Genomic DNA, 26,569 nt, shown 5'->3' with positions numbered 1-26,569 from the left:
TGCCTGGGGCCTACAATATGGATTAAATCCCTGTGGGCACCAGTTAGCTTGTTTGGAACCAGATTCGGGATTGTTTTCGCAGCCCGTTTCTGGCATGCTGGCTGTTAGGTCCAAATCTTGGGCCAAGGATGGGTACGTGACTAATATTTCACATGTTCTAAGATGATCAGTCCCAGGCATCCCCCTTGTTTCTGGAACAGTGAAATGAAATCTGTACAGCAAACTTGAATACCACATGTTCTGATACTCAAGGCCACTCTGGAAATTTGCCCTGATGAATTCTAAAAGTCTGCTTTTTCTCTAGGATTTTAGATGATGGCCATTGTGTATCGAACTGTCCCTCATGGAAATTTGAATTTGAGAACCGATGCCATCCATGCCACCACACCTGCCAGAGATGCCAAGGAAGTGGGCCTACCCACTGCACCTCCTGCGGAGCAGGTGAGAGGGTTGCCACTCCTTCATCTTCCTGACCCCAAACCTGTGCCTCTCCTGATGGCCATCATTTGGTTTGACTCGAAAGCCTTGTGTCTGGGTTTGAGGGTTAAGATCAGACAGCTGTTTACTGGAGAGCCTGTACAACCTTGACATTTCTGCTTGTTGTCAGGACACAATAAGCTTGTTCACCTAATTTGGGTGTAGACTCAGTGCCCTTGAAAAGATGAGAAAGCATCTGAGAGATGCCTTTCGAGAGAAGGAAAGAGAAGGACATAGAAGCATGAGGTCAGACATGAGATAGACAGTGAAGCTAAGATTTGTGGAGGTAAAAGTGAAAAGCTAGAGAATTAAGAAAGACATGTTCTGTCTTTAAGGGAAGTATTGTATTAGATGCTGTGTCTGGGTCTTCTTGGAGCTGAGCTATGCCACTTAGAAGTTGCCAGCGCTCAGCAGGAACAAGGTCATCATTTCAAATGATTACAAATGTGACCTTTTGTGTCCCAGATTTACCTGCACTAAAAGTTTCCTGCTGCCATTGGATTCTGGTTCATGGTCTCAAGGGTTCTCTGCATTTTGACCCTTGACTCCCCTTCAACCTCAACTGATATGCCTGTCCCCTACTGACCTCATGTGGGCCAGATTCAGATTTCATTTTTTTTCTATATACTACTTTTTAACTTTGAGCCAAATTTAAAAGTTGAGACATTGCAAATAAAAACTTGAGGTTTTAATGTATCTTGAAAATTCAAAAGATCTGGCAGCACTGGGCCTGCATTTCCCAAATTGTTGCCTGGAGTCCAAAAGCCACTGCCCTCCATCTCTTCCCAGTCCCCACCATTTCCAGCTGCCTCACTGATCCTGAGGCTGTCAGTTACCAGCATCATCATTTCATCATTTTTCTGGTAGAAGAGAATTATCAATCTTTATTGTTCCTTGCAATAAACCAAGAAAAATGAAGACTACATTGAGAGTACCATGCATTTGCAGGAGATCAGAAGATAACACATTTCTTTGTATAAATTAAAAATTATTGTTTTGGGTTTCGTTTGTCAAAATGTGACAAGTATCTGTCATATTTTACCTCTAGACTGTCTTGTTCTGTTTCCTTCCTCATCTATAAGATGATGATAATGCTTACTTCCTTAAGAGTTTTTAGGAAAATTAGACGACATGAAATGAAATAAAACAATACAGCATTTAGAACAGGGCTAGCCACATGGTAAGCACTCACGGAATATTAACTATTCTTATCTTTATCATCATTACTGTATAGCTGCTTACTTTTTTGGGCATTTGAGTTTTTCTTGCTCCTAAGACTTTATTTGCGATGTTTTCACTTGTTGTCTGGCTGATGTCTTCCTATTCCATCTTAGTTTCAACATCATTTCCTCAGTGAGGGCTGCCCTAACCTCCTTGCCTAGAGCAGGCCTTCACATGAGCACCCTGGGAACGCTGCACTTCCCTCTTCATGAGCCTCAACACATTTGATGTCCATTTGCTCCATAAGTGTCTATGACCCATAAGAGCATGGCATGGTTTCTACCTTGTTTCTGCTGTATTTTGAAAACTAGCACAGTGTCTGGTATATGGAAGGTGCACAATAAATAACTGAATGAATGAATGAATAGTTCAGAGGAAGGAATGTTAAGACCAGCAGTCAGAAAATGTGGGTTCAAGTCCCAGCTTTGTTACTGACTGACGAGAAGGTACTAAACCAGTCACTTCACCTCTTTATGCCTCTTCTTATTTGTTAAAAAAAAATATATATATATATAGAGAGAGAAAGGACAAGACGGCATCTAAAATCTCTTTCACATCTCCATATATAGCACAAAATTAGAAAGAAGTTTAGATATCAAACTAATGTCTATATAGCACAAAATTAGAAAGAAGTTTAGATATCAAACTAATGTCTAGTGTTCTAAGCATCCTACAGCTACTTGGACCAATCTACCTATAAATGCTCTGACATTTCTTCTGTACTTTCTATTTGAAATTGTGTTTAATCCATTATCTTAAACATTTATTGCATCCCTCCTATGTACAAGTTACTAGTATTGAATGTCATGGAAAATGACACAGATGATAGCATGATACTCACCTTCAAGGAGTTACAGTCTAACAAGGATGTTTGTCCTCATATGTTACACAACAAGAAAATAATAGATGAAGACTAAATGCATGGTAGAAATCCTACCCCAGATCAGAGAAGCAGCATCGTTTCCAGCTGTAGTGAGCAGAGCAGCATCACTTCCAGCTGTAGTGAGCAGAGAAGATGGATGATTTAATTGAAGAAGTTCCATATCCATAAATGGAAGATTTAATAAAAGGCTAAAAATCCTCCAGCTGGAGGGTCCCATCAACCTTCAGAAGTCCCTCTCACCAGTTTGTAGAGATTCCATCCCTTGTTTAATTGTGATTTTATTAAGGTTTAGCTGTGATGCCTTTTGGAAGTGTACATCTCCAGCTATATTGCTGAGGATTCACTCCAATTCTATTCCAGATTTATTCAGTTCCAAACTGGACCCAAAGCTAAGTTCCATCAGTCACACAACAGCTACAGTCAGCAAAATGTGGTAGTCAACTTCATTAAATCTATTTTCAGAGTCTGTCTACTTTTCTTTTATCCTTTCCAGTAGTCCTTTCACCTCACGCCTTCAACCCTCACCTTTCCTTTTCTTCTATGGACATCCAATATCTTCATGCTGGTCCACCTTCTCACCTAACAGAATCAGCTGCCAAGAAATTATCTGGTAAAAGGGAATTACTGTCCAGAATAAACAAAAGGCAGTCCAAACTCTCATCCCCTATTATCCCATTTGAACTCCTGTCTCTATTTTCCCAGGAAGGTTTTTGGTGCCTAACAAAAGTATAAGCTCTTCTACCACTGGAAACATCTCCATCTACATACTATTATAATAATTTAAAGTTGAAGGCCCTGGGCAAGTAGCCAAAAATTTATGCATGGTATTTAAATTTCTGAGCTGTTCAAATTATCATCCATAACTAACTGAGCAGGGCTACTCGAAATTTGACCAAATCTTGACATAGTCCTGGACCAAACCTGTGGGAAAAGCTGATCATGGCCAAGGCATCTAAGTGACCTCCCTTTGCAGGTCTATGTATTTTAAACACTGAGACCCCTTCATATTCCCATTCTTTAAACAAATCATAACACCCAAAGAGGCCCCTCAATAAAGCCATGTCAAAACAATAAAAATGAGATTGAATAACATTTGCTTCTAAATCTGGGCTCATCATTGCTAATTTTTAAGATTGATTATCCAGTTGGGTATAGGGGAAAATGGAATATTGCCAAATATGAATTGACTCATTCATTCAATCATTTTACAAATACATATTTAGAACCTCAGACTCCTCCTAAGCGTCTGGATCCTGAGTCACGTGAAGGCATAGGGGATGGAGAAGAGGTAGACTTCCTCACTGCTGTCCCTCACATCTTCCTATCTACACCGGAGAAATTGGGGAACTCTGAAAAAAAGATTTTGTTCTGAATGTGTCATGGTGAATGGAAATGGCATTTGCTAAGGTTTTGTAAAGTGGCTGAGAACATAACTTGGAAGGTTGACCTTCTTGTGATCTCCAGAGAGTCCAGGTTCCACCAGATCAGAGTTTTGTGCTCCACCACAATGTTGACTGATAGCTATAGAATCGCCAAATGCCCTTTAGTCATCCCAAACCCTCTATTTTCCTTAGAGGATAATGTCTTCTATGTCTAACTTGGAAACAGCAGAATATTATCTTTCACCACCTCTGTGGAAGCCCTTTTTATTATCTTGGTCCCACAGGAACCAGTATGATTTCTGGTGTGAAATCATAATCAGCAAAAAAGATAGCTTGAGTCCATAATCCAAAAGTGTGTTTTAAAAATTGCATTTCAGGCCAGGCACGGTGGCTCACACCTGTAATGCCAGCACTTTGGGAGGCCAAGTCAGGCAGATCACTCGAGTTCAGGAGTTCAAGACCAGCCTGGGCAACATGGTGAAACCCTATCTCTACAAAACATACCAAAAAATAGTTGGGCATGGTGGCACACACCTGTAGTCCTAGATACTTGAAAGGCTAAGGTGGGAGGATCACTTGAGCCCCAGAGGAAGAGGTTGCAGTGAGCTGAGATCATGCCACCACACTCCAGTCTGAGCAACAGAGTGAGACCCTGTCTCAAAAAAAAAGAACAACTGTATTTCAACTATGGCTTTGAATAAATAAGAAATGTTATGATAAATGATCTGAAAGTTGCCATGCTTACAGGTAAAAATAGTCAAATATCGGCAATTTCATGTGAGTCAATTTAACATTATACTGACTTTTCAGTTTCTGCACTTGGAACATGGGATTAGTGCTATCTTTATCCACAAATTCAGCAGCCTTGCATCTTGAAGGTCAATGGTTTTGGATTTCCATGTGGTAGATCACATGACAAATGAACCCTAGACCCCGGTTATTCTGAGTAACACAGATCGGCTGCTCTTCAGATTCAGGGACATATGGGAAATCTGATTCAGAGAAGATGGATACCCTGAGCCCACTCAGCACAAAAACTCCAGGAGGATGGGAGTAGGAGACCTCTAGATGCATCACTATTAATCTTATTGTTGTTTTTGCATTTGTAACTTATTAGAATCCTTTGTAACTAATTGTGATGCTTTGTAACTGGTTAGACTTTTTCATTCCCTCCAGGAACAAATTCCCATGGTCTGTTAGGCTGTGGGCACTGTGGATTCTTACCTTATAGAATCCAATGTTGACAGAAGTCAGGAACCCTCAGGAATGCATGTAGAGGAGTTAAAAAAAGGTGTGCTTGGTCTAGTGCTTCAATAAAGCTGTCATTGTGGGCATTGGCAGCTCTGCGGAAATTCAGACCTTAGATAGTTAACTCAAGCATGTGACCGATAACCATTCAAAATCATTTTAAAAGATTGCACTTTCATAAAACGTGTCAATCATTAAGCATGTGTTTATTCTCATGGGATCTCTATATCCCCCAAGTCTAAGAGCTTTCACAGATACCAAAAGGAGCCCTTGGGAAAGTTAAACACATTTTGAATTGTAGTTATTCACAGAGCATAGTTTTAATATGACATCCCAGGTAGTAGTCACTGTTCACAGAAATACACAAAATATTGGAAAATGATCCCCTGCAAGGAAAACTTTTCAACTACAAGGATGTAGCTATTGCGCTTTTCATTAAATCCACCTTATACCCCTCATCCCCTAGGAACAAAAGCACTGAGTCGCATCTTTTTAGAATATAATATCTTACACTATAATAACTTCATGGCTAACTGTACATTTTCCCTCTTTTCCTCATCTCTATAACTGATCAGACAACTATGGCCGAGAGCACTTCCTGTACCAGGGAGAGTGTCGAGACAGCTGCCCAGATGGCCACTACCCCACTGGGGGGAACACCTGCCTGCCCTGCCCAGACAACTGTGAGCTTTGCCACAGCGCACATGTCTGCACAAGATGCATGAGGGGTTACTTCATAGCGCCCACCAACCACACATGCCAGAAGTTGGAGTGTGGACGAGGTAAGCCTGTTCTGGGGCCCCTGCCCAGCACCAGAACATGGGAGGCGGGGCTGCATCCTGGATGTCCCAGAGACTTGAATTGCCTTCCTGGCTTGCATGTTGGCACTTGGGATGATTTTGGGTGACTCCATACCCAAGTGGGGAGAGAGGTAACTTCCTCTTTCTCTCTCTGTTCATACAGCCTTTCTCTGGGTTTCCCCAGATACAATCCAAGGTAGTAGGAAAACACTTAAGTGTATAGAAAATTGGCCAGGTGCAGTGGTTCATGCCTATAATCCCAGCACTTTGAGAGACCGAGACAGTTGGATCGCTTGAGGTCAGGAATTCAAGATCAGCCTGGGCAACATGGTGAAACCCATCTCTACTAAACATAAAAAATTATCTGGGTGTGGTGTTGCATGCCTGTAATCCCAGCTACACAGGAGGCTGAGTCAGGAGAATGGCTTGAACCCAGGAGGAGGAGGTTGCAGTGATCTGAGATTGCACCAGTGCACTCCAGCCTGGGTGAGAGGGTGAGAGAACAAGACTCCATCTCAAAAAAAAAAAAAAAAAGAAAGAAAGAAAGAAAGAAAAAGAAAACAAACTTGGGAGGTGGAGAGATTGTGGACAGGATATAGGGGAGAGAAAATATGATTAGAATCCAAAAGTCTGGGTCAACAGTTTTCTCCTTCCCAATTACTAGACATGAAGCCCTGGGAAAAACTCATCTAATTTGCCCATGCCTTGGTGTCTTCATCTGTACAAGGAAGAGCAGAGCGACAGGCGGCTTTGAGAAGCCAGTGAGAACTGGCCTAAAACTACTTGAAAATATTTGGTCTGCGAATCCTATGTGTTATTGTTATTGCCCGATTTTTTATCTTTTATGGGAAGAAGGAAATTAAAATACAACACTTATAGTTTCAGCTCTGTTCTATGTAAGAATGCCACAGACTGTTATTGCTCTGCTCTGTGTAAGAATTATGCCTGGTCTGTTGCTGAAGAGAGCTCTAAGACATTTTTAGAATAATTAAGACACTCAATTCTGTTTCTCCTTAATGTTTATGAATGTAGTAAATGATTTTAAGCTTTTTTTTAAGTGTTTAGTAGGACTGATAAAAAGAGAAAGAGAACCTGTTCATTTACATACCCAATTCCATTTTCCCAGAAGCAGAACTGATTTCTTTAATAAATAAAATCTACCAGCTTGACTTCAAAACTAGCTGCCCGGCATATGGTCCAACCTGGTTCTCTTTGTACCCAATCAAGCTGATACAGTCTATCCAATTAATAGAAGGAGATTAAAAAGTAGAAACCACATATATCCTTGAGGATGGTTTTGGGCTTTGTAAGTGCTCTATGATTTACTTTAAAATAAGTGGCAGGCCAACATATTTTTATAGCAATTAACATGTCTCCACTCAATGGAAATGAGTTGTGTTTTTCACTTCTCTTTCTGTGTAGGTGAAGTCCAAGACCCAGACTATGAAGAATGTGTCCCTTGTGAAGAAGGATGTCTGGGATGTAGCTTGGGTATGTCCTCTTCCTTTGCCACCTAAAGAGTTGAAATAGCTGAGTTCTTTTCCACACATCTTCATCCTGTCACTGCCCTAGCAGGCACTCTTATCATTGCTGTCAGCATCAGTGTTACCATCAACATCCATTAAGTAGGCTCTCTTCAATACAAACAGGATCACAGTGAGGAAATACTTGCTTTTGAAGCAATGAATGGGTTTCTTGTCTTTATGAAACTCAAGTTTAGAAAAGGAGGCTATGGCACCTTTTCCTCTGGTTGTCAGTGAGTTGGTGGGGGCTGACCAGCAACCACATTTCAGGTACCTGAGACTCAGCCTCTCCTTAGCTTCTCAAGGTAACAAATTTGGAAGATCAACAGTGAATAAACTCAAGCAAAGATATGCCTAATTCCTCTAACTCACTTGGTGTACAAAACACAAAAGTTTGTGCATAGAGGGATGGGGGTTTTCCTTTATAAAAATGACCCTGTTGGGCCAGGCATGCTGGCTCATGCCTGTAATCCCAGCACTTTGGGAGGCTGAGGTGGGTCACCTGAGGTCAGGAGTTCAAGATCAGCCTGTCCAACATAGTGAAACCCTGTCTCTACTAAAAATAGAAAAATTAGCTGGGCGTGGTGGCATGCGCCTGTAATCACAGCTACTCGGGAGGCTGAGGCAGAAGAACCACTCAAACCTGGGAGGCGGAGGTTGTAGTGAACCAAGATCGCACCACTACACTCCAGCCTGGGTAACAGAGCCAGACTCCATCTCAAAAAAAAAATAAATAAATAAAAATGACTCTGTTGCTTGGAGCCTAAGACAACTCTTAGAGAATAAAGCATCACGGTGACAACAGAACTGAAATCTCCATCATGCAATGCAAAGCACTTGTCACTCTCACATATAACTCTAATTCATCAGTGGCTCCTTCTTTCTTCCCTTCTCACATGCCTGGAGGGGACAGTGGAGACAGTTTGTAACACACGGCACCATTACATTGACTATAAGGTGAAAAATAGGGAGGTTACCGAATTCCAGAATTGTTTCTTATTGTCCATTTAGGCAACATATAGAAAATAATTAGCATGTGGGATCTTTGAAAGGAAACTCAACTAAAAAGTTTGTGGAATAATTTCTCTTCATGGAACTTCCATGAAGCCCTGGGATTGGTTGACTAATACTTCTAAAACTTCAGTACGGGCACAAATCACCTGGGGAATTTGTTGAAATGCAGATTCTGATTCACCGGTGTAAGGTGGGCCTGAGAATCTGTGTTTCTGACAAGCTGCCTAGTGAGGCCAATTCTGTTCTGTAGAATATCATGAAGTTGCTAGGGGTAAGATTGTGCCAGAATGAAGTAGACCTTTTATTTGCCTTAACCAATGGATTTTCTTAAAATTTTTTACTGATACATAATAGTTTTACATATTTATGGGATACATGTGATACTTTGATATATGCATGTGATATGTGATGATCAAGTCAGGGTAACTGATGTATCATCACCTCATACATTTATCATCTCTTTGTGCTAGGAATATTCTAAATCTTCTCTTTGAGCTAATTTGAAATTAATACTTAAATATTATACATGAATTATTATATCATTTTGTTCCAAGAATATTTGATGTCAATTATTTCTCTTTCTAACCAGTATCTTGAATGGAAATTTTAACTACTAAGATAAATCTAAGGGTTTTAAATTATGTTTCTTCACTAACTGAGGAAAGTTGAGCTAATGTGAAATTAATACTTAAATATTATACATGAATTATATTAGTTGCACTAATTTAAAATTAATACTTAAATATTATACATGAATTATAATTTATATTGTGGCTATCACCACCACTCTTTGCCTTAAATGGAAAACATACACTTTCTATAATATCTGCAACTACAAAATACAGTTTCCGGAAGCTTAAATACCATTCCCCCATTATCTTGCAGTATAAAATGATGCTTATATTACTGGATAACAAAATCTCATAGTAAAGTTAATAAACACTTAAGAAGATAAATTTAGAGTCAGATATTTAAGGTTAAAATGCTAATTACATGGGAAGCAAAAATTAAGCCTAGGCATAAATAATAAAAGTACTGAAGTAAAAAACTATAAGCAAATTCCAGTGTCTGTCTCATGAAGTGATACAAGGTGATTTTGCACAGAGCAATGATGAATGCTTTGACTATCTTGATTTCACTGTTTGCCCATTTCAGATGTATTTTCCCGTTAAGTTTCACACCCCAGCTAATTTCTGTGGTCTTCTCTGGCATCTTTGCTGTTGTGTACGCATACTAGCATCTTTGTGCATCTTGGAGTGGGGTTGTGTGTAATCTAAAACCTGAGAATTGCACTATCTTGGCTCTGCTCAGTGATGACAGTGGGGCAAGTCCACCCAGGGAAGGAACTTGAAGCTTGAAGGAACCTGAAGGAACTTCAAGGTTCAAGTTCCTTCGCTGGGTTCCTTCCCTGGGAAGTTCCTTCAAGCTTCAAGACACCTTGAGATGGAATGTACGAATATGAACTTTCTCAGGATCACTGAGGATCTTGGCATGGAGGCGGGAATAGTGACAAAACAACCATGATCACTAGGGGCTGCACTGGGCTCATCCTCCACTTAGTTGACCCAGCTAAAGATGAGACCAAGGGGAAGCCACAGGAAATGGAGTCCACAGCAGACACTCAACCTCTGGGGACTCAAAATCCAAAAGACTCAACTTGCGAAAAGAGACAGATTAGAAAGTCTGATTTACTTATACAAAGCGCTCTTAAACTCTTCAGTCCATTCATTACTTAAGAAATGTCGGCCGGGCGCGGTGGCTTACGCCTGTAATCCCAGCAGTTTGGGAGGCCGAGGCGGGTGGATCACGAGGTCAAGAGATCGAGACCATCCTGGTCAAGATGGTGAAACCCCGTCTCTACTAAAAATACAAAAAATTAGCTGGGCATAGTGGCACGTGCCTGTAATCCCAGCTACTCGGGAGGCTGAGGCAGGAGAATTGCCTGAACCCAGGAGGCGGAGGTTGCGGTGAGCCGAAATGGCGCCATTGCACTCCAGCCTGGGTAACAAGAGCGAAACTCCATCTCAAGAAAAAAAAAAAAAAAGAAAGAAAGAAAGAAACGTTGTCTACGGTATGCCAAGTGCTCACCTTGGTGGTGAGAATTTCAAAGGTGATATGGCTGTGATCTTGCTATAACGGATACCAGGATCTGTCCCAAGTGAAATACCTAGAATGAAATCTCTTAAACGGCAACCTGCCAGAGTAGAGACAGGTCTAAAGTGCAGTGACACCACCAGAAAGGGTGACAAGAGCATTCTAAATAGCTCTGATTTCTCATTTTAAGTTCTAAAATTTCCCTTAATTTATATCTCTATGTATTGGGCCTCATGTATTCTTGGATTGACTTGGCTGAACTCAGTTATTACCTTATTTCTGAACCCTTTGTTGCTCTCTCCAATAGAAAAAATTCTCCCTTGTCTGGATTCCCTGTATTTGTTAGGCCAGTGATGATACCTTTTACAGGTGACTAGTGTAATATTTGGTATGTACACACCTTTCTGCCTGGACACTGAACGACCTGAGAACATGCTCTTTGACTTATATGCTCTGAACTAGCAGAGTGCCCAGGACAAAATAAATGCACAATTAATGTATGAATATCTGTTGAATTGAATTTGAGAATTGCCCAAATTTATAGCAGAGATGAATGGCTTAGGATACACAGGGACTCAGATTTTCTTGTTTTCGCTAATCAAACTTTGTTTATCAGCCAAGAAGAAGAAAAAAGAAATCCTACGATACAAAAATAAATTATTTTGACCAGGTGCAATAGCTCACAACTGTAATTCTAGCACTTTGGAAGGCCAAGGTGGGCAGATCACTTGAGCCCAGGAGTTTGAGACCAGTGTGAGAAACATGGTGAAACCCTTTCTCTACTACAAAATACAAAAAACTAGTCAAATGTGGTGGCATGTGCCTGTGGTCCCAGCTACTCAGGAGGCTGAGCAGGGAGAATCACCTGAGCCTGGGAGGTCAAGGCTGCAGTGAACTGTATTTTTGCCACTGCACTCCAACCTGGGCAACAGAGCAAGACCCTTTCTCAAAATAAATAAATAAATGATTTTTCATGAACTATTAGAACTGTAAGGAAGCTTTGAACAGACCATGGTTTATTATATTTTATAATTTTAAAGAGATAAATACAAACTTGAAAAATCTGAATAATGTGCTATAGATTTCCCCAAGATTCTTCCTGAGAGAAGAGACATCATTCTTTGGAGAGAATTTAACTTTATTCCATTTTAATAATGTAGATTCACCTCTGGGCCAGATCTAGATGATCTCTAGGGGAGTCTGAGAAAAGCAAAATCAGTCATTGTGAGACATTTAATCTACATTATATAATAATTAGCTGTTGAAAATCCTGGGTTTTTTTTTTTCTTTTAGTTTTGTATTCCTTTCCAGCTATTTAGTGAACATTAATATCTGTCTTTTATACCTAATAAGAAAAAAACTCAAATTCTAGAGGTTTCTGGAATCTCATCTGGTTTCTGGGTGGAGCTAGCTATCTGTCATTCCAAGGAAAGATTACCAAAAAGTGGGCAGAAAACTAAACTCATGACCAAAAACGATTATTTTGTCTGGAGGAAAATATTGAATTAGATACTTTGAGATGAAATAAGGATTTTTTAAATTATGAGACTCGATTTCTCTTCTTTATCAAGTTGTAAACAAATAGATAACATTTTATATAAAACCATTTTGTTCCAAGAATATTTGAAGTCAATTCTCTTTCTAACCAGTATCTTGAATGGAAATTTTAACTAAGATAAATCTAAGAGTTTAAAATTATATTTCTTCACTAACTGAGCATAGAAGTAAATGGAGTAACTTTTACCTAATGTTTTTGAGGCACCTTTTGTTTAATTTAGGGATGGTACCAATAGCTATGGCACTTAAGTGTAACCTAAACTCCAGAGCCCATACTGACCTCACCACTGACTTGATGATTGATTTTCATCAAATTACATAAGATCTTTCTTTTCTACCTCATCAATAAATATAGTGGTTAATGTGCCCTTGTTTTAACTTAGAAAGAGATAATGAAAATTTATTAGTATTTGCCCATTGAAGTGGCTTAGTCTCCACCCTTGGGATAAAACATATCCAAATTTTAACATTTTAAGGAATTGCAAAAAAAGAGAAAGACTATATAAATTCGGTGCCAAATGAGGGGATGAATATATGCACCAAAAGGATTTTTTTTAAAAAAGAGAACCTCTAGGCACTGACGTATTCAAGGAAGGCTTTCAAGAAGATGGGAGCTGAGGTGAACATTAGAGTTTACATAGAATTTAGACAGATAAGAGGGAAGAGCTGCACTATAGGGGGTCTTTATATTTGGACAATAGCAGGAAAAAAAGGCTTGGAGGGACGAATTTCTGCTATGGATTTTAAGACACTGAGTATACTAATTTTGCAGAAGGAATAAGGAAATAGGAAGAGAAGTTTGGAGAAGTGGTTGAAAACAAAATCTTGAATTCCAGACTAATGAGGTTAAAAGTATTCTGTAGCTAAAAGGGAATCACTGAAGGTTTTTTTTAAAACAGAAGTGGGAGAGTGTGTGTCTTGAAGGGTGTTTTAAGAGATTAATTTGGTTACTGTGTTTACTGTGTTCAGGATTATTTAAAGGTAGATAAACCAGCTAGAAGACAATTTCAGAAATCCAGATATAAAATAAAGCAGTCAAATCTAAGGTACTAGCCAGGAAATTATGAGAACAGAGAGATGTGTTTTTAAAAATCACATGAAACAAATGGCTCACAAGCATAAGAAAAGATGCTTGTTCATTATATGGGAAATCCAGATTAAACCTAGCATGAGATACCATCTCTCACCTAACAGATTGGCAAAAATTCAAAAGTTTGCAAGTTCTAAAGGTAAGGTTGTAGGAAAGTGAACACCACTGTTATTGCCTCCTGGTGGGAAGACAGAATGGTATAATGGCTGTTGAAGGAAATTTGGCAGTATGACAAAACTCCATATGCATTTACCCTTTAACCCCACAACACTCCTTCTAGGAATTTACCCTGGGGACATACATCCACAGATTCAAAACAGCATATTCACCATGCTATTCACTGCGGTATTATTTGTGGTAGTAAACTATTGGAAACAACCCAAATGCCTGTTCATGGAAGACTGGTTGAATGAATGGGGTACATATGGAGTGCTCTGCCGCTACCAAAAGAGCAAAGATGATCTGCATGAACTGATGGTGATTTCATGACACACTGTTACATGGAAGGCAAGGTGCAAAAAGTGCACATCATATGCTACTTTTGTGGTAAGAAAATGGTGAGATAAAATGTGTGATTTACATTTTTACTTACTTTTGCAAAAAGAAACACAAAGGATAACCAATAAACTAATAAAAATGGTTACCTATAGAGAAGGGTAAAGGAGATGGGCAGGACTTCTCTAGCTATATTTTTTTATTTTTTAATCTTTTTAAAAAAATTTTTTTAAGAGATGGGGTCAAACTATGTTGACCAGGCTGGTCTTGAACTCCTGGCCTCAAGCAATCCTCCCATCTTGGCCTCACAAAGTGCTAGGATTACAGGCATAATCCACCGCATCCAGCCTCTAGCTATATCTTTTTAGTTTTCATTTGAACCAGATATATATTTTACATATTCATAACAAATGACATAATATGTAGTGTGAATGGACTTCTGCTAGCCAAATTTAGGACAATTAGAGCATTTTTTAAAAATGGATGATAAAGAATTCCAACTCAATTAATATTTTAAATCCATGCATCAATAGTGAAGAAAAAGGAAGAGAAAGGAATAGAATTAAAGGGAAAGCTCTTCTTTACAGAAAAATTTCAGCTGTCATGTATTTGAGGAAAGAATTAGGAAGTCATTATTTTGCATCCCCTAGTATATGGACCCAAGGGAGAATCATCAAATCATAAGTGGATTTAAACACCCTGGGTGGAAAATTGCTATGGAACAAGATAAGCATGCAGACTCAGAGTACTACCACAATTAATAGTTCATTACAATGAAGAGGTTTGCTGGTTACTAACTGAAACAAGTTATTTCACATAGCATCACTATTATCAGTTCCATAAACCTGACATTATATGTCTCCTGATGTGATACTTTAACAAGTACATAACATCACCTCATATTCTTTTTGTTTTGTTTTATTTTGTGACAGGGTCTCCCTGTCATCCAAGTTTAAGTGCAGTGGCTTGATCACAGCTCACTACAGCCTCAACCTCCTGGGCTAAAGTGATCCTCCCACCGCAGACTCCCAAGCTCCTGGGACTACAGGCATGTACCATTAGCCTGGGCCAACTTATTTTCTGTAGAGATGGGGTCTAGCTATGTTACCCAGGCTAGTCTCAAACTCCTGGCCTTAAGCAATCCTCCCACCTTGGCCTCCCAAAGTACCAGGATTATAGGTGTGAGCCACCATACCCAGCCTTCACCTCGTATTCTTGACAAAAGAGTCTAGATCACTGATTTTCAACTGGAGGCGATTATTCCCCATGTGACACTTGTTGATGTTTCAGACAGTTTTGATTGTCATTACTGGGAGGTTGTTACTTGCATCTGGTGGATAGAGGTTGAGGATGCTGCTAAATATTCTACGATGCACAGGACCGCTCCCCAACAACGAAGAATTACATAGTCCAAAATGTCAATAATGCTGAGGTCAAGAAAAACCTTACTTAGCCTCAAGATAATCACAAGATAAATCCAGAATGTGGGGTATCTATGAGGCAACTGACCTGTACTTGGAAAGAAAATTCAATATTTTGGGGAAAAAAATGAAAATTAGGGGATTAAATACAAAAGAATGAATAGATAAAATAATCAAGAAAATGCATAAGTATTTTTATTTTTATTTTGAGACAGAGTCTTGCTGTGTGACCCAGGCTGGAGGGCAGTGGCATGATCTCAGCTCACTGCAACCTCTGCCCCCAGATTCAAGTGATTCTCCTGCCTTAGCCTCCTGGTTAGCTGGGATTACAGGTGCATGCCACCATGCCCAACTAATGTTTTGTATTTTTAGTAGAGAGGGTTTTGCCATGTTGCCCAGGCTGGCCTCAAACAACTGGGTTCAAGAGATCCACCCACCTCGGCCTCCCAAAGTGTTGGGATTACAGGAATGAGCCACCAAACCCGGCCTAGAAAATGCATAAATATTTATTAGAGCCTGGGTTTTTTCTTTTCCCCTTGTTGAGGTATAATTGACAAAATAAAATTTGTACACATTTAAGATGTACAATGAGATTTTTAAAATTGATGTTTAATTGAATTTAAAAACATATATTTATGATGTACATATTTTAAATTATGTATATACTGTGGGATGGCTAAATTAAGCTAATTAACATATGTGTCACCTCATAAATTTATCATTTTTTTGTGGCGAGAACACTTAGAATCTACTGGTAGTTTTCAAATGCATCATAATTACACTATAATCTGTATAACATGATGTTTTGATATAGGTATACATTACGAAATTAATATACTCATCACCTCATATACTCTGTGTGTGTGTGTGTGTGTGTGTGTGTGTGTGTGTGTGGTGAGAACAATTAAGATCTATTCTCTTAGCAAATTTCAAGTACAGAATACAGTATTATTAACTATAGTCACTATGCTGTATGCTTGATTATCCAGAACTTATTCATCCTGCATATCTGAAACTGTACTGTTTGACCAATATCATATCCAAAGTACTTAGGGATAAAATGTCATGATGTCTATAACTTATTTTCAAATAGTTTAGGAAAAAAAGATTTAGGTAAATCATACAAAATTGTTCTTTGTTCCAAACGAGAAGGATCACTTGAGGCCAGAAATTCAAGACCAGCTTGGCCAACATGGCAAAACCTCATCTCTACTAAAAATACAAAAAATTAGCCAGGCACGGTTAACCCACTTGATTGTGGTTTCTAATACCATTCTCCAATGAAATATACCAAGGCTCCTTGGAGAATTGGCTGATTTGTGAACCAGGACAGGAAATATACAGGATAAGCCTGCAGCATCTTGTAATAACAGAAAATAGGAGGATAATAGGGATTATAGCTCAGGGGTAGAGCATTTGACTGCAGAAAGGAGGTGCTCAAAGGAAAAAATCTACAATAATAGACATATGTCAAAGGGACACAAGAGCCAACTGAAGAGTCCTCAACGGACTAAGCTGGAACAATTTGGGCAATCATATAGATAGAATGGTATTAGATGATAAAACAAAAAATAAAACAAATATGCATGAGTTCATACAGATATAAATAAATGGTTGGATAAGTAAATAAATAGGAAGGAGAAGACAAATCTTTGATGTAAAAGAGTTCCAAATAACTTATTTAAATATTCCTCTTTTAAGAAAGTGGAGCATTACTCCCTACTTCTTAAGTGTGACTTTCATCCAAGAGCACAGTACGGAAAGGGCAGAGGCGGAAGGACTTTATAGTGAAGAAAGCTGATGAACACTATGTCATTCATGTGATTAAGGTAACTGATAAATCATATAGGTTGAATGTACTCTTGATACAAAGTAATGAGAACCACTTGACCTCTATAGTCTTTCTGCCAAAAAAAAGCCATGACCCCAGTCTAGTCATGAAGAAAATATCAGACAAATCCCAATGGAGAGACATTTTGTAAAATACCCGGTTAATACTCAAAACTGTCCAGTTCATTAAACAAGTCAAGTCTGAGAAACTGTCACAGCCAAAAGGAGCCAAAGGAGATATGATGAGTGAATGTAATGTGGCATCTTGGATGGGATTCTGAAACACAGAAAAGACACTAGGATAAAAACTAAAGAAAGCTGAATAAATTACAGACTTTACATTAGTAATAACCACGTTATAACAAAAATAAAGGGCATGATAGAGCTATTTGAGGTTTTAGAAATGTCCTATATCTTGATTATTGGAGTGATTGCATGATTGTAAGCATCTGTCAAAATTCATAGAACTGTACACTCAAAAAGGGCAAAAGTTACACTATGAAAATTGTATTTCAATAAATCTGATTTGAAAAGTAGTCCAGGCATGGTAGCTCAGACCTGTAATCTCAGCACTTTGGGAGACCGAGACAGCAGGATGGCTTCAGACCAGGAGTTTGAGACCAGCCTGGGCAACAGAGCCAGACACCATCTGTACACAAAATTTAAAAGTTATCAGGGTGTGGTGTGCATGACTCTAGTTCTAGCTGCTTGGGATACTGTGGTGGGAGGATCACTTGAGCCCAGGGGTTCAAAGCTGCAGTGAGCTATGATCATGCCACTGCACTCTACCCTGGGTGACTGAGCTAGACTCCATCTCTAAAAAAGAAAGAAAAAAAGAAAAGAAAAGTACTTCAACATTAGAATGATTCCATTAATATTCTCTTTCCTGATTCTGAATAATATAATAGTAACTGAATTGCTAGCATTTATTGAATACTTACTGATGTGCCAGGTGCTGTACTAAGTTTTTAAAATATATTACCTGACTTAACTCTGTGGAATAGATATAATAATTATCGTTCTCATATTTCAGATGAAGACATTAAAGTCAGAACATTTATGAAATATGGATAAGTTCACTAGGTTGGTAACTATTAGAATCAGGACTTGACCGCGAATAGCCCAAGACCAAAACTCATGTGTTTTATGACACTCTAATCATACCACCTAATGTAGAGCAGAGTATTATGCTTTTTGCAATAATAAAAAGATAAAAGAAAGCCTTGTTTTCTGCCCCTTTCCTCAGTCCTTCCTGCTAAAGCCATCATTCTTAGTTTTGGCTACAGCTCTATGCCCAATGACAGAACTGACTCAACCAGTGAAACAGTGACACTGTTCTTCATAGTCATGTGAATTAATTTGGATTCGCTGCTCATCCAGAGCTGTCAGCCTTCAGGGCTTACATCTGGAAGGCTCTGAGATGGGACTGAGCACACAGGTAGAGCTCTACAGCAGCAAGTCTGGGAGAGTCAGTGAGCATATTTTCAGTTAGCCCTGGCATTCTCCCCACCACTTTACCTTCCTTCAGTTTCATTTACCTCCACAAAGGACTTTCTTGCTCTATGGAAAAGTGGGTTCTATTATAAGCATGTGATTGGCAGGAGACACCCTAACCCTTTTCACCTTAACCCACGTTACATTCAAGCTTCAAATTCAGGACTTAGAGAACCAACCTCATTTACTCTTTACTGTTCCCTCTTTCCACAAGAAGTGAGACTCTAGTTTGTAGAAAAAGTATCGGCAATATTGGAGACATGAAGTTCACTCTTTAATTTGCTAATGCAGCAGATATGCAAGGTTTTCAGATTAAACACTATAGACACTATTTATATTTCATATAAACACTATTTATTTCATTTTTACTCAGATCTCTAACTGGACCCTTTCCACATACTTTCAGAGGCACAAGAACAGTGTCAAACCATTTTGGTACCTTCCAAACCAAAGGCATTGCAGAATAAAATATAACTAGCACAGTGTCTCCTTTAAATTGGAAGGAAGTTGCTGATTGTAAAACTGCTGCTCAGCATTCATAAAGCATCTTGTTTTCAGAGGTCTAGTGCATCAACCACTGTGTAGCCAACCTTAGTGCACGACACAGGGAGTTACTAACCGTCGTCTCTATGAACAGATGGGGAAGGGGCATTCAGGATAGCTCTTCTTCTTTTTTTTTTTTTTTTAAGGCCAAACACAGAGCCAGCTTCAGAGGAAGGATTCGAATACAAATGCAGTGTCAATAGTTTTCTGAAGATAAGAGAAACAAGCTCCATTAGACAGTTCTGTCTTTAAAAAAATTATAAATCGATTGTTTCTATTTTTTATTCCTTAGAGCCTCCCTACCCCCTCATTGTCTAAATGATACCTCCTTTCACTGGTAGAAGCTAAAGAGAAGACATAAAACCTTTAAAAAGAGAACACCAAGTTGGAAGAACTTGAAGACGTTGGGCAGTTTCGTTGTCCCTCACTCATCCTGGCTTTCTCCATTCATTCATTTAGCTCATGCTTACTGCATGCTTTTGTGCTTTCTGCTTTCCTATCACTTGTTCAGTTTATTACAAATACAATAGGACTGTATAGCCTAATATTTATCAAGCATCACCAGGCTACACACTTAATGCATGTGATGTGTTTTCACATCGGCAACTTAACAACTTTTATGTATGGGGAAACTGAGGGTTAGAGAAATGTTGAAAGATGACCAATTTTATGCATATGGGAAATGACAGAGTAGTTCAGAAACAGTTTGTCTGGAGCAACCTTGTGCATAACTTTGCTCCCTCTGTCTTCACAAAGGTAGTAGTTGGCTGAGAAGCTCTTGGTTGTAAACAAACACTAGGATATACTGGGTTGTATTTCCCAAATCTTATGACTTCAACAGGTTTATTTATCTCTCTCATGCTACATCTTCATTATGGGTGAGCTGAGAACTCTGCTCTGCATGAAACTTAATCCAGGACCAGGTTGATAGAGCAGCCACTATCTTGCCATGGCAGAGGCAAAGCAGACACTGGCCCTTAGAGGTTTCTCCAGGATATGGCACTTGTACCTCCTGCTTACATATTTTTGGCTAAAGCAAGTCAGACGATCAGGCCTGGGATTAGAGAGTGGGGAGGTGCAACCCTACCATATGCCTGCAAAAAAGAGAGTGAGTAATGATTATGAGTAATGGTGACAATCTCACAGGAAAATGACTGTTGGTCATGGGACTGTTGCTGGTATACTCTGAGCTTTCACATTATGTGTGTGTACATGAAATAGTCCCAAACATGTGTCCAATCTGCTTCCGTAAACGATTTCTCTTCTGTTCTTCTGACCTTGTCCATTGTCTTACCTTGGAAGTGTCTAACTTTTTTCTTCTCTCAAAGCAACTCTTTTAAAGAAGTCACTATTTAAAAAAAAGAAGATGGAATTTCCTCAAGAATTGTTATGTCACTTCTCTTATCTCTGGCAACTGATGAGTCAAGAAGAGGACCAGTGGTCAATGCCATATGGTCAATAGGTAGGCTGTCACCCAAAAGGACCTTGGCCCTTCTTCACTGTTGCCTTTCAAATGCCTACTGTGAGAATAACAAGTGCTGCTATCTCTTGCCTTTATTTGCTGCCTTAAAAAATGTATTAGCCCATATAAGACATGTCTTGGGAATCTGGACAGTATCTCTCCATTTTTGAGTTAGATTCAAGAAATATTTCCTGAGCATCTATGTCAGACTAGGCACGGGGATATAAAGATGAATGAAACTTGTTCTTTGCTTCTCAGGGGCTCACATGCAAATGTGATAGGCCAGAGGTTCTCAGCCCTGGGTACACATTAGAATCCTGGGGAGCTGTAAAATGCAGGTACTGTCACCCACTCCCAGTGTTACTGATTTAATTAGTCTGAAGGGAGGTGTGGACATCAGTATTTTTTAAAAACTCCCTGGCCAGACATGGTGGCTCATACCTGTAATCCCAACATCTTGGAAGGCTGAGGTGGATGGATCACTTGAGGCCAGGAGTTATGGTGAAACCCCATCTCTACTAAAAATACAAAAATTAATTGTGTGTGGTGGTACAGACCTGTAGTCTCAGCTACTTGGGAGGCTGAGGTGGGACAATTACCTGAGCACAGGAAATTGTGGTTCCAGTGAGCTGTGATCATGTCACTGCACTCTAGCCTTGGTGACAGAATGAGACTCTGTCTCAAAAAAACAAAACATAAATAAATAAAATCTCCCTGACTGATTCTAATGTGCAATCAGGGTTGAAAGCCACTGATTAAGATAGATATATTTTTACTATCTTAAAATATACAAATAAACAAAAAGCAGGAGATGCAATTCTCGCCTCTGATAAAGTAGACTTTAAAGCAACAAAGAGCAAAAGAGGCAAAGAAGGACATTACATAATGGCAAAAGGATCAATGTAACAAGAAGAGCTAACGATTCTATAGATCAACGAGACAGAAAATTAACAAGGACATCCAGGACTTGAACTCAGACCCGGAACAAGTAAACTTAATAAACATTTATAGAACTCTCCAATTCAAATACACAAAACATAAATTACCACCTCACACCTATTCCAAAAGTGACTACATAATTGGAAGTAAATCACTCCTCAGTAATCACATAGCATTTCATAGGTTTAAATGAAATATTGGTTGGCTGCTTGTTTGTTATTTTCTTCCCTTATTCCTTCCTGACTACATCATTAAGTATAATTATTGGTATAAAAGAGGTTTTCAATACCCATTACTAAACTGCATTCTAGCCTGGGCAAGAAAGCAATACTCCCATTCTCTCTCTCTCTTTCTCTTCCTTTTTCTTCCTCTTCTTCATTCTTTTTTTTCTTTCATTCTTCCAAAAAAAAAAAGAATAAAAAAAGATATATAACAGATAACTTCAACATCTGCTTAAGATACTGTGTTGAGAATGGAAGCTAAAACAGAGGCAGATACATCATATTAGTATTGTTCAGCTAGGTGGACATTTTACAAACATGACCTCTAATCTTCAATATAATTCTCAAAATCCTTATCTTAGGCTGGGTTCAGTGGCTTACACCTGTAATCCTAGCACTTTGAGAGGTCAAGGTGGAGGTAGGGGGAATCACTTGAAGTCAGGAGTTCAAAAGCAGCCTGGTCAACATAGCAAAGCCCTATCTCTACAAAGAAAAAAAAAACTTTTTTTAAGTTAGCCTGGTATGGTGACTCACACGCATGGTCCCAGCTACTTAGGAGGCTGAGGTGAGAGGATTGGTTGATCCTGAGAGGTTGAGGCTGCAGTGAACTATGATGGCACCACAGTACTCCAGCCTGGGCAATAGAGTGAGATCCTATCTCAAAAGGAAAAAAAAAAAATCCTTATCTTCATTCTATAGATGAGAAAACCAGTGCCCAGGGAGCTTATGTCATTTGCCCAAAGTTACACAGCTAACAAGTGCTAGAGCTAGATTCAAATTTAGGACTGTCTGGCTCCAAACCCACAGACCATCCAAATATTTGCTCTTTTTCCAAAGTAGACTGCACTCATACACTATTTTCCTAAAGAATATAAATGAAAGGTCGGTCGGCTTGTGCAAAGGTCGGTCGGCTATATTTGTTTCCTTCTTGATTACATTCTATGTTCCTTAGTTGTGTCTCCTGACATTTCCTTTGCTCCTTCTCCGACATTCAAGCTCACATTCTTATTAGAGTTATTGGGGGGGGGGGGAGAACATAGTGGCGAGGTATCTTAAGTTCAATTCTAGAGCAATTAGCTCATCATCTTGGCTCTTCATGCTATTACGCTATTTCCCCCGGAGCCGGGTATAATCAAAGTTCCTCCTACTTGTTGTGTAACTGACCTGCGAAGTTGAGCTGTGAGCCAAGTCTGTCTGGATCACGTAAGCTTGCAAAAAGAGGACTGAGCCAAGTACTTCCAAAACAAACCTCGTTAAACAAAAGCGGAGTGTGGTTGAGCTGGACACACAGGGTGGAGGGTTCAGAAGACCGTCTGCCTGTCTCGAAAGCAATGTGGGGTCTGTGACATTAAACATCTAGGGCAGCTGAGCTGGAGGGATAGATTCACCTTTACAGATGAATCTGGGAACCGGTGAGAATGATTCTGCATGATTAAGAATAATAAGCTAGAAAACCATTGCCAAATTACTTCCTTTTAGTGAAATGTCTTCAATTTTTCTGAAATCTTTAGGCAATCAAGACCCCAGATCATGTCTGTTCATCAAGCTTAAAGAAAAATAAAAATGAGCCCGGCAGTAGTGACTAGAACTTCGGATGATTAGGTCTCATTTAGTTTTGCAGGAGTGTGGAAAATTGAGTGAGAAATCTTAGTCTCTATTCATCTCCATCCTTCCCCTTACACAGTGAAAACCTTGGTCAAGGCCCATACATATATTGTTTCTTAATTCTATCCTGTTTTATAAAGGAAAGCATCACATATTTGTACCTCCTAATAAGTCCCTAGAAAATGATTATGAAAACTAGAAAGGTGCTCATATCATGATGATCTGTGGGTTTGGAGCCAGACAGTCCTAAGTTTGAATCTGGCTTTAGCACTTGCTGGCTGTGTAACTTTGGGCAAACTTACACAGGTGCAAAGTAAGTCACACAGCACAGTTTTATAAAGGAAAGCATCACATACCTGTACCTCCTAATAGGTCCCTAGAGATTATTGTGAAAACTAGAAAGGTGCTCATATCATGAGTTCTTCAAGAGAGAGGAACCAAGAGGCTCTACTGTGAATATCAAAACAAAATTTAATTTGCTTTCTCTCCATGTTCACCCTTTTCTTAAGAAGCCTGTTGGTGTATCTGAAGCCACATGTCTGACTTGGGCACCACTGTGTCACAGCACTTAGCACAGTGCCTGTCACGAGGGAGGCACTCAGTAACTATCTGTGACTTCTGTGCCTGTTGTTAGCTGTCCTCATCTCACTCCCGCAACTCTCTATCTCCTTATGCCACAGCCAAACTGCCATTTCATAGTCCTTTAACAGATGGTAGGAAGAGCTTCAAGCTCCACTGGTTGAAGAGAAAAAAAAAATGGATTTAAGTCATAGAGCAGACACCAGAATAGAGAGGAGCTGTGTGTGGATGAGGCAGGAGCATCTGCATGTTGATACCCAGCTGCTCAACAGGCTGGTCTCCAACTGAGAGTTGGACCAATGATCAGTGTCTGCAAATTGCCTCTGCACCTCTAGAGCCTGAAATTTCTGCTTTCCAAAAGTCAACAAGAGGGTAATTTGGTAGGCGTCCAGACTCATCCTTTCCACAAAGTCTCTCTGCACCTCCCACTAGGGAAAACTTGGCTCCAGCCCTCCCCGCAGCCTCCAGTTCAGCTTCCAGCACAGTGGGCCAGCGCAGGGTGTCAGAAGCAGAACAGGATGGAACACCCCGGCAAGCTGGAGAAGGACTGGGCCCAGAGGCAGGAACTGGGCAGAGCCATGCCTCACTGACCACCCTTTGGCCAAGTACCCCAGATTGAAGCAGTGGAAGGCAATGGGTATCCAGGCTGACCTCTGCAAACCTTAGTCATGTTCTCACTGATGATGTGACTGGGTCAATCAAATCTTTTTTCCTTGCAGCTGTGCCTATGGTCATCTGTAGCAACCAACTTTCCTTTTTTTATAAATCTTTTCCATGAAGTCAGTGTGTTCTGACTAGCTATAAACTCTCCACCATTAGGTGAGACAAGTCAATAACGTTTTGTATGAATCAGGTAGGTAACCCAGGGATGTCTACCTCTCAGCTCCTTATTCCACAGCTCCCAGGAACAGGGACAGGGAGGGGCCTGGGGACACTGGGAGAATAGTCCCCACTCAATGAGATCACCAGGGCAAGAGCACATCTAAGGACAGACATGGCATTATCTCCAGAGGGGTAAGAGGCAGAATATTAGAATAGAAAAGTTTACCAGTCTCTCCAACCTCTGATATGAACCGGAAAGAGCTGACAGCCTGATTTATCATCATGGTGGAATTTTATGCCCTCAAATAATTGCTAGTAACCTGGATGTTCCACTGGAAAAATAAAATCAACCTGAAAATATAGACTCCAGATTACCATAACCCCAGCGTTTGAGTGATGACATTGAGACTTTGGGTCAGGTTTGGAGATGAGTCTTGAGAGAGAAAGAAAGTTGTTTCTAAGGGGTGCTTATTGGAAAGCCTAGTGCAATCACACTAGCTGCCCAAGCCAATTGTAAAATTTCAGGTTTATTGTGTTTAGCAGAAATACAGCCTGTACATTTGAAATATTATCCAAATGACCTGGCTTCAACTTAGAAATCTTACATGAATTGAAACAAGTGAATTAGGGAGGCCTCTTGCCTTCAGCCCTAAAGGGTCTGTGGGAGGTAAGTCAAGAACCATTTATAGTAGTGATAAAATACTATATTTAAGGCTGTAAAAATTTGGCATGCGAGGACTCAGTTCAGAAGTAAATTCGGTTTATGTGCTCAGCAAAGGAGCAACTGGAAAGTTTTACAAATGGGGAGTTTGACCTACTGAGACTTTAAAGATAAATTATGTCAATTATTCCTTAAGACAGAGAACGGTCATTTACCCCCTTGCATGTTGAAATGCAAATATGAACCATGAAGTCAGTAACAACTTCACTTTGCCATGATGCACATGGCTAATGACAGTTACCCAAAGCCATTGTCCAACTGTCACATTATATGCCCAAATGTACACTAATGGGATGGGCCACTTGGGAACCTAGCCAGCAACTGGGGAGAACATCAGAGCTATGCCCAATTAACAAACATTTCATATGATGGGGCACGCTGCTTTTGCTCTGCCAAGAAGCCAGTGACCCTTTACTTGAGAACTCTATAATATGTCTCTCAAGCTGGAACTAGTAGATAATGCTTGATAACTGACAGATGTGTGCTTTAATCGAAGCAGCCTTAACTTTAGTCTCCTACATATCTCCGGCCTCCTGCCTACCTCTTGTTCCTCACCCTCACCTCCGGCTACACTGCAGGGTCCTAGTCATGACTGCTGTAGCCCATTCTTGCCCCAGGGTCCTGCACTAGCTGTTCCCTCTACCTGGAATGTTTTTCCCAAGACACTAATGTGGCTGGCTCCTTCCTGTCATCACATCTCAGTTTAAATGTCAGTTCCTAAGAGGCTTATCCTCAGCACCCAATTCAGCCTCCCTCCCTCTCTGTCTATACTACACACACACACACACACACACACACACATACACACACACTCTCTTTCTCCCACACACACACATCAATCATCCGATTTTAATTCTAGCAGATCAGATATAAGTATCTAATGTTTTGATGTTTTATTGACTTTCAATATTTGTGCACCATATTTCTTCCCTCACTTAAAATGTAACTTCCAGGCAGGCAGAGACTTGATGGGTTCTATTTACTGTTGTCTCATCAGCTCCTTGAATCATGCTTACCACATGCAGGTGCTCAATCCATAATGTTCAACCAAGTCAATGGCAGCATCCTCACAAGTAAATCCACGGTGAATGATTTGAAAGGGCCCTTGTGGAGCAGGGAAGAACCAGACTTCGGTCTCAGGGCTCACT

General features: G+C 39.8%; 1 protein-coding gene across 2 annotated transcripts in view; it reads left to right on the top strand.

The window, feature by feature from the left end:
- The window catches only part of PCSK5 (proprotein convertase subtilisin/kexin type 5), a 472,843-nt gene that overhangs the window by 350,328 nt on the left and 95,946 nt on the right, over window positions 1-26,569 (top strand). For both annotated transcript variants that reach the window (XM_064361641.1, XM_064361640.1), the window contains exons 22-24: window positions 305-441; window positions 5,787-5,993; window positions 7,434-7,502. In XM_064361641.1, the coding sequence (XP_064217711.1) occupies window positions 305-441; window positions 5,787-5,993; window positions 7,434-7,502 (413 nt within the window). The remainder of the gene's footprint in view (window positions 1-304; window positions 442-5,786; window positions 5,994-7,433; window positions 7,503-26,569) is intronic.

Source organism: Aotus nancymaae, unplaced genomic scaffold (genome assembly GCF_030222135.1).
Source record: "Aotus nancymaae isolate 86718 unplaced genomic scaffold, 86718_ANA_hifiasm-v0.15.2.pri h1tg000041l, whole genome shotgun sequence".
Lineage (NCBI taxonomy): Eukaryota > Metazoa > Chordata > Mammalia > Primates > Aotidae > Aotus > Aotus nancymaae.
Note: the sequence above shows the minus strand (reverse complement) of the source record. Positions and strands in the feature narration are given on the sequence as shown.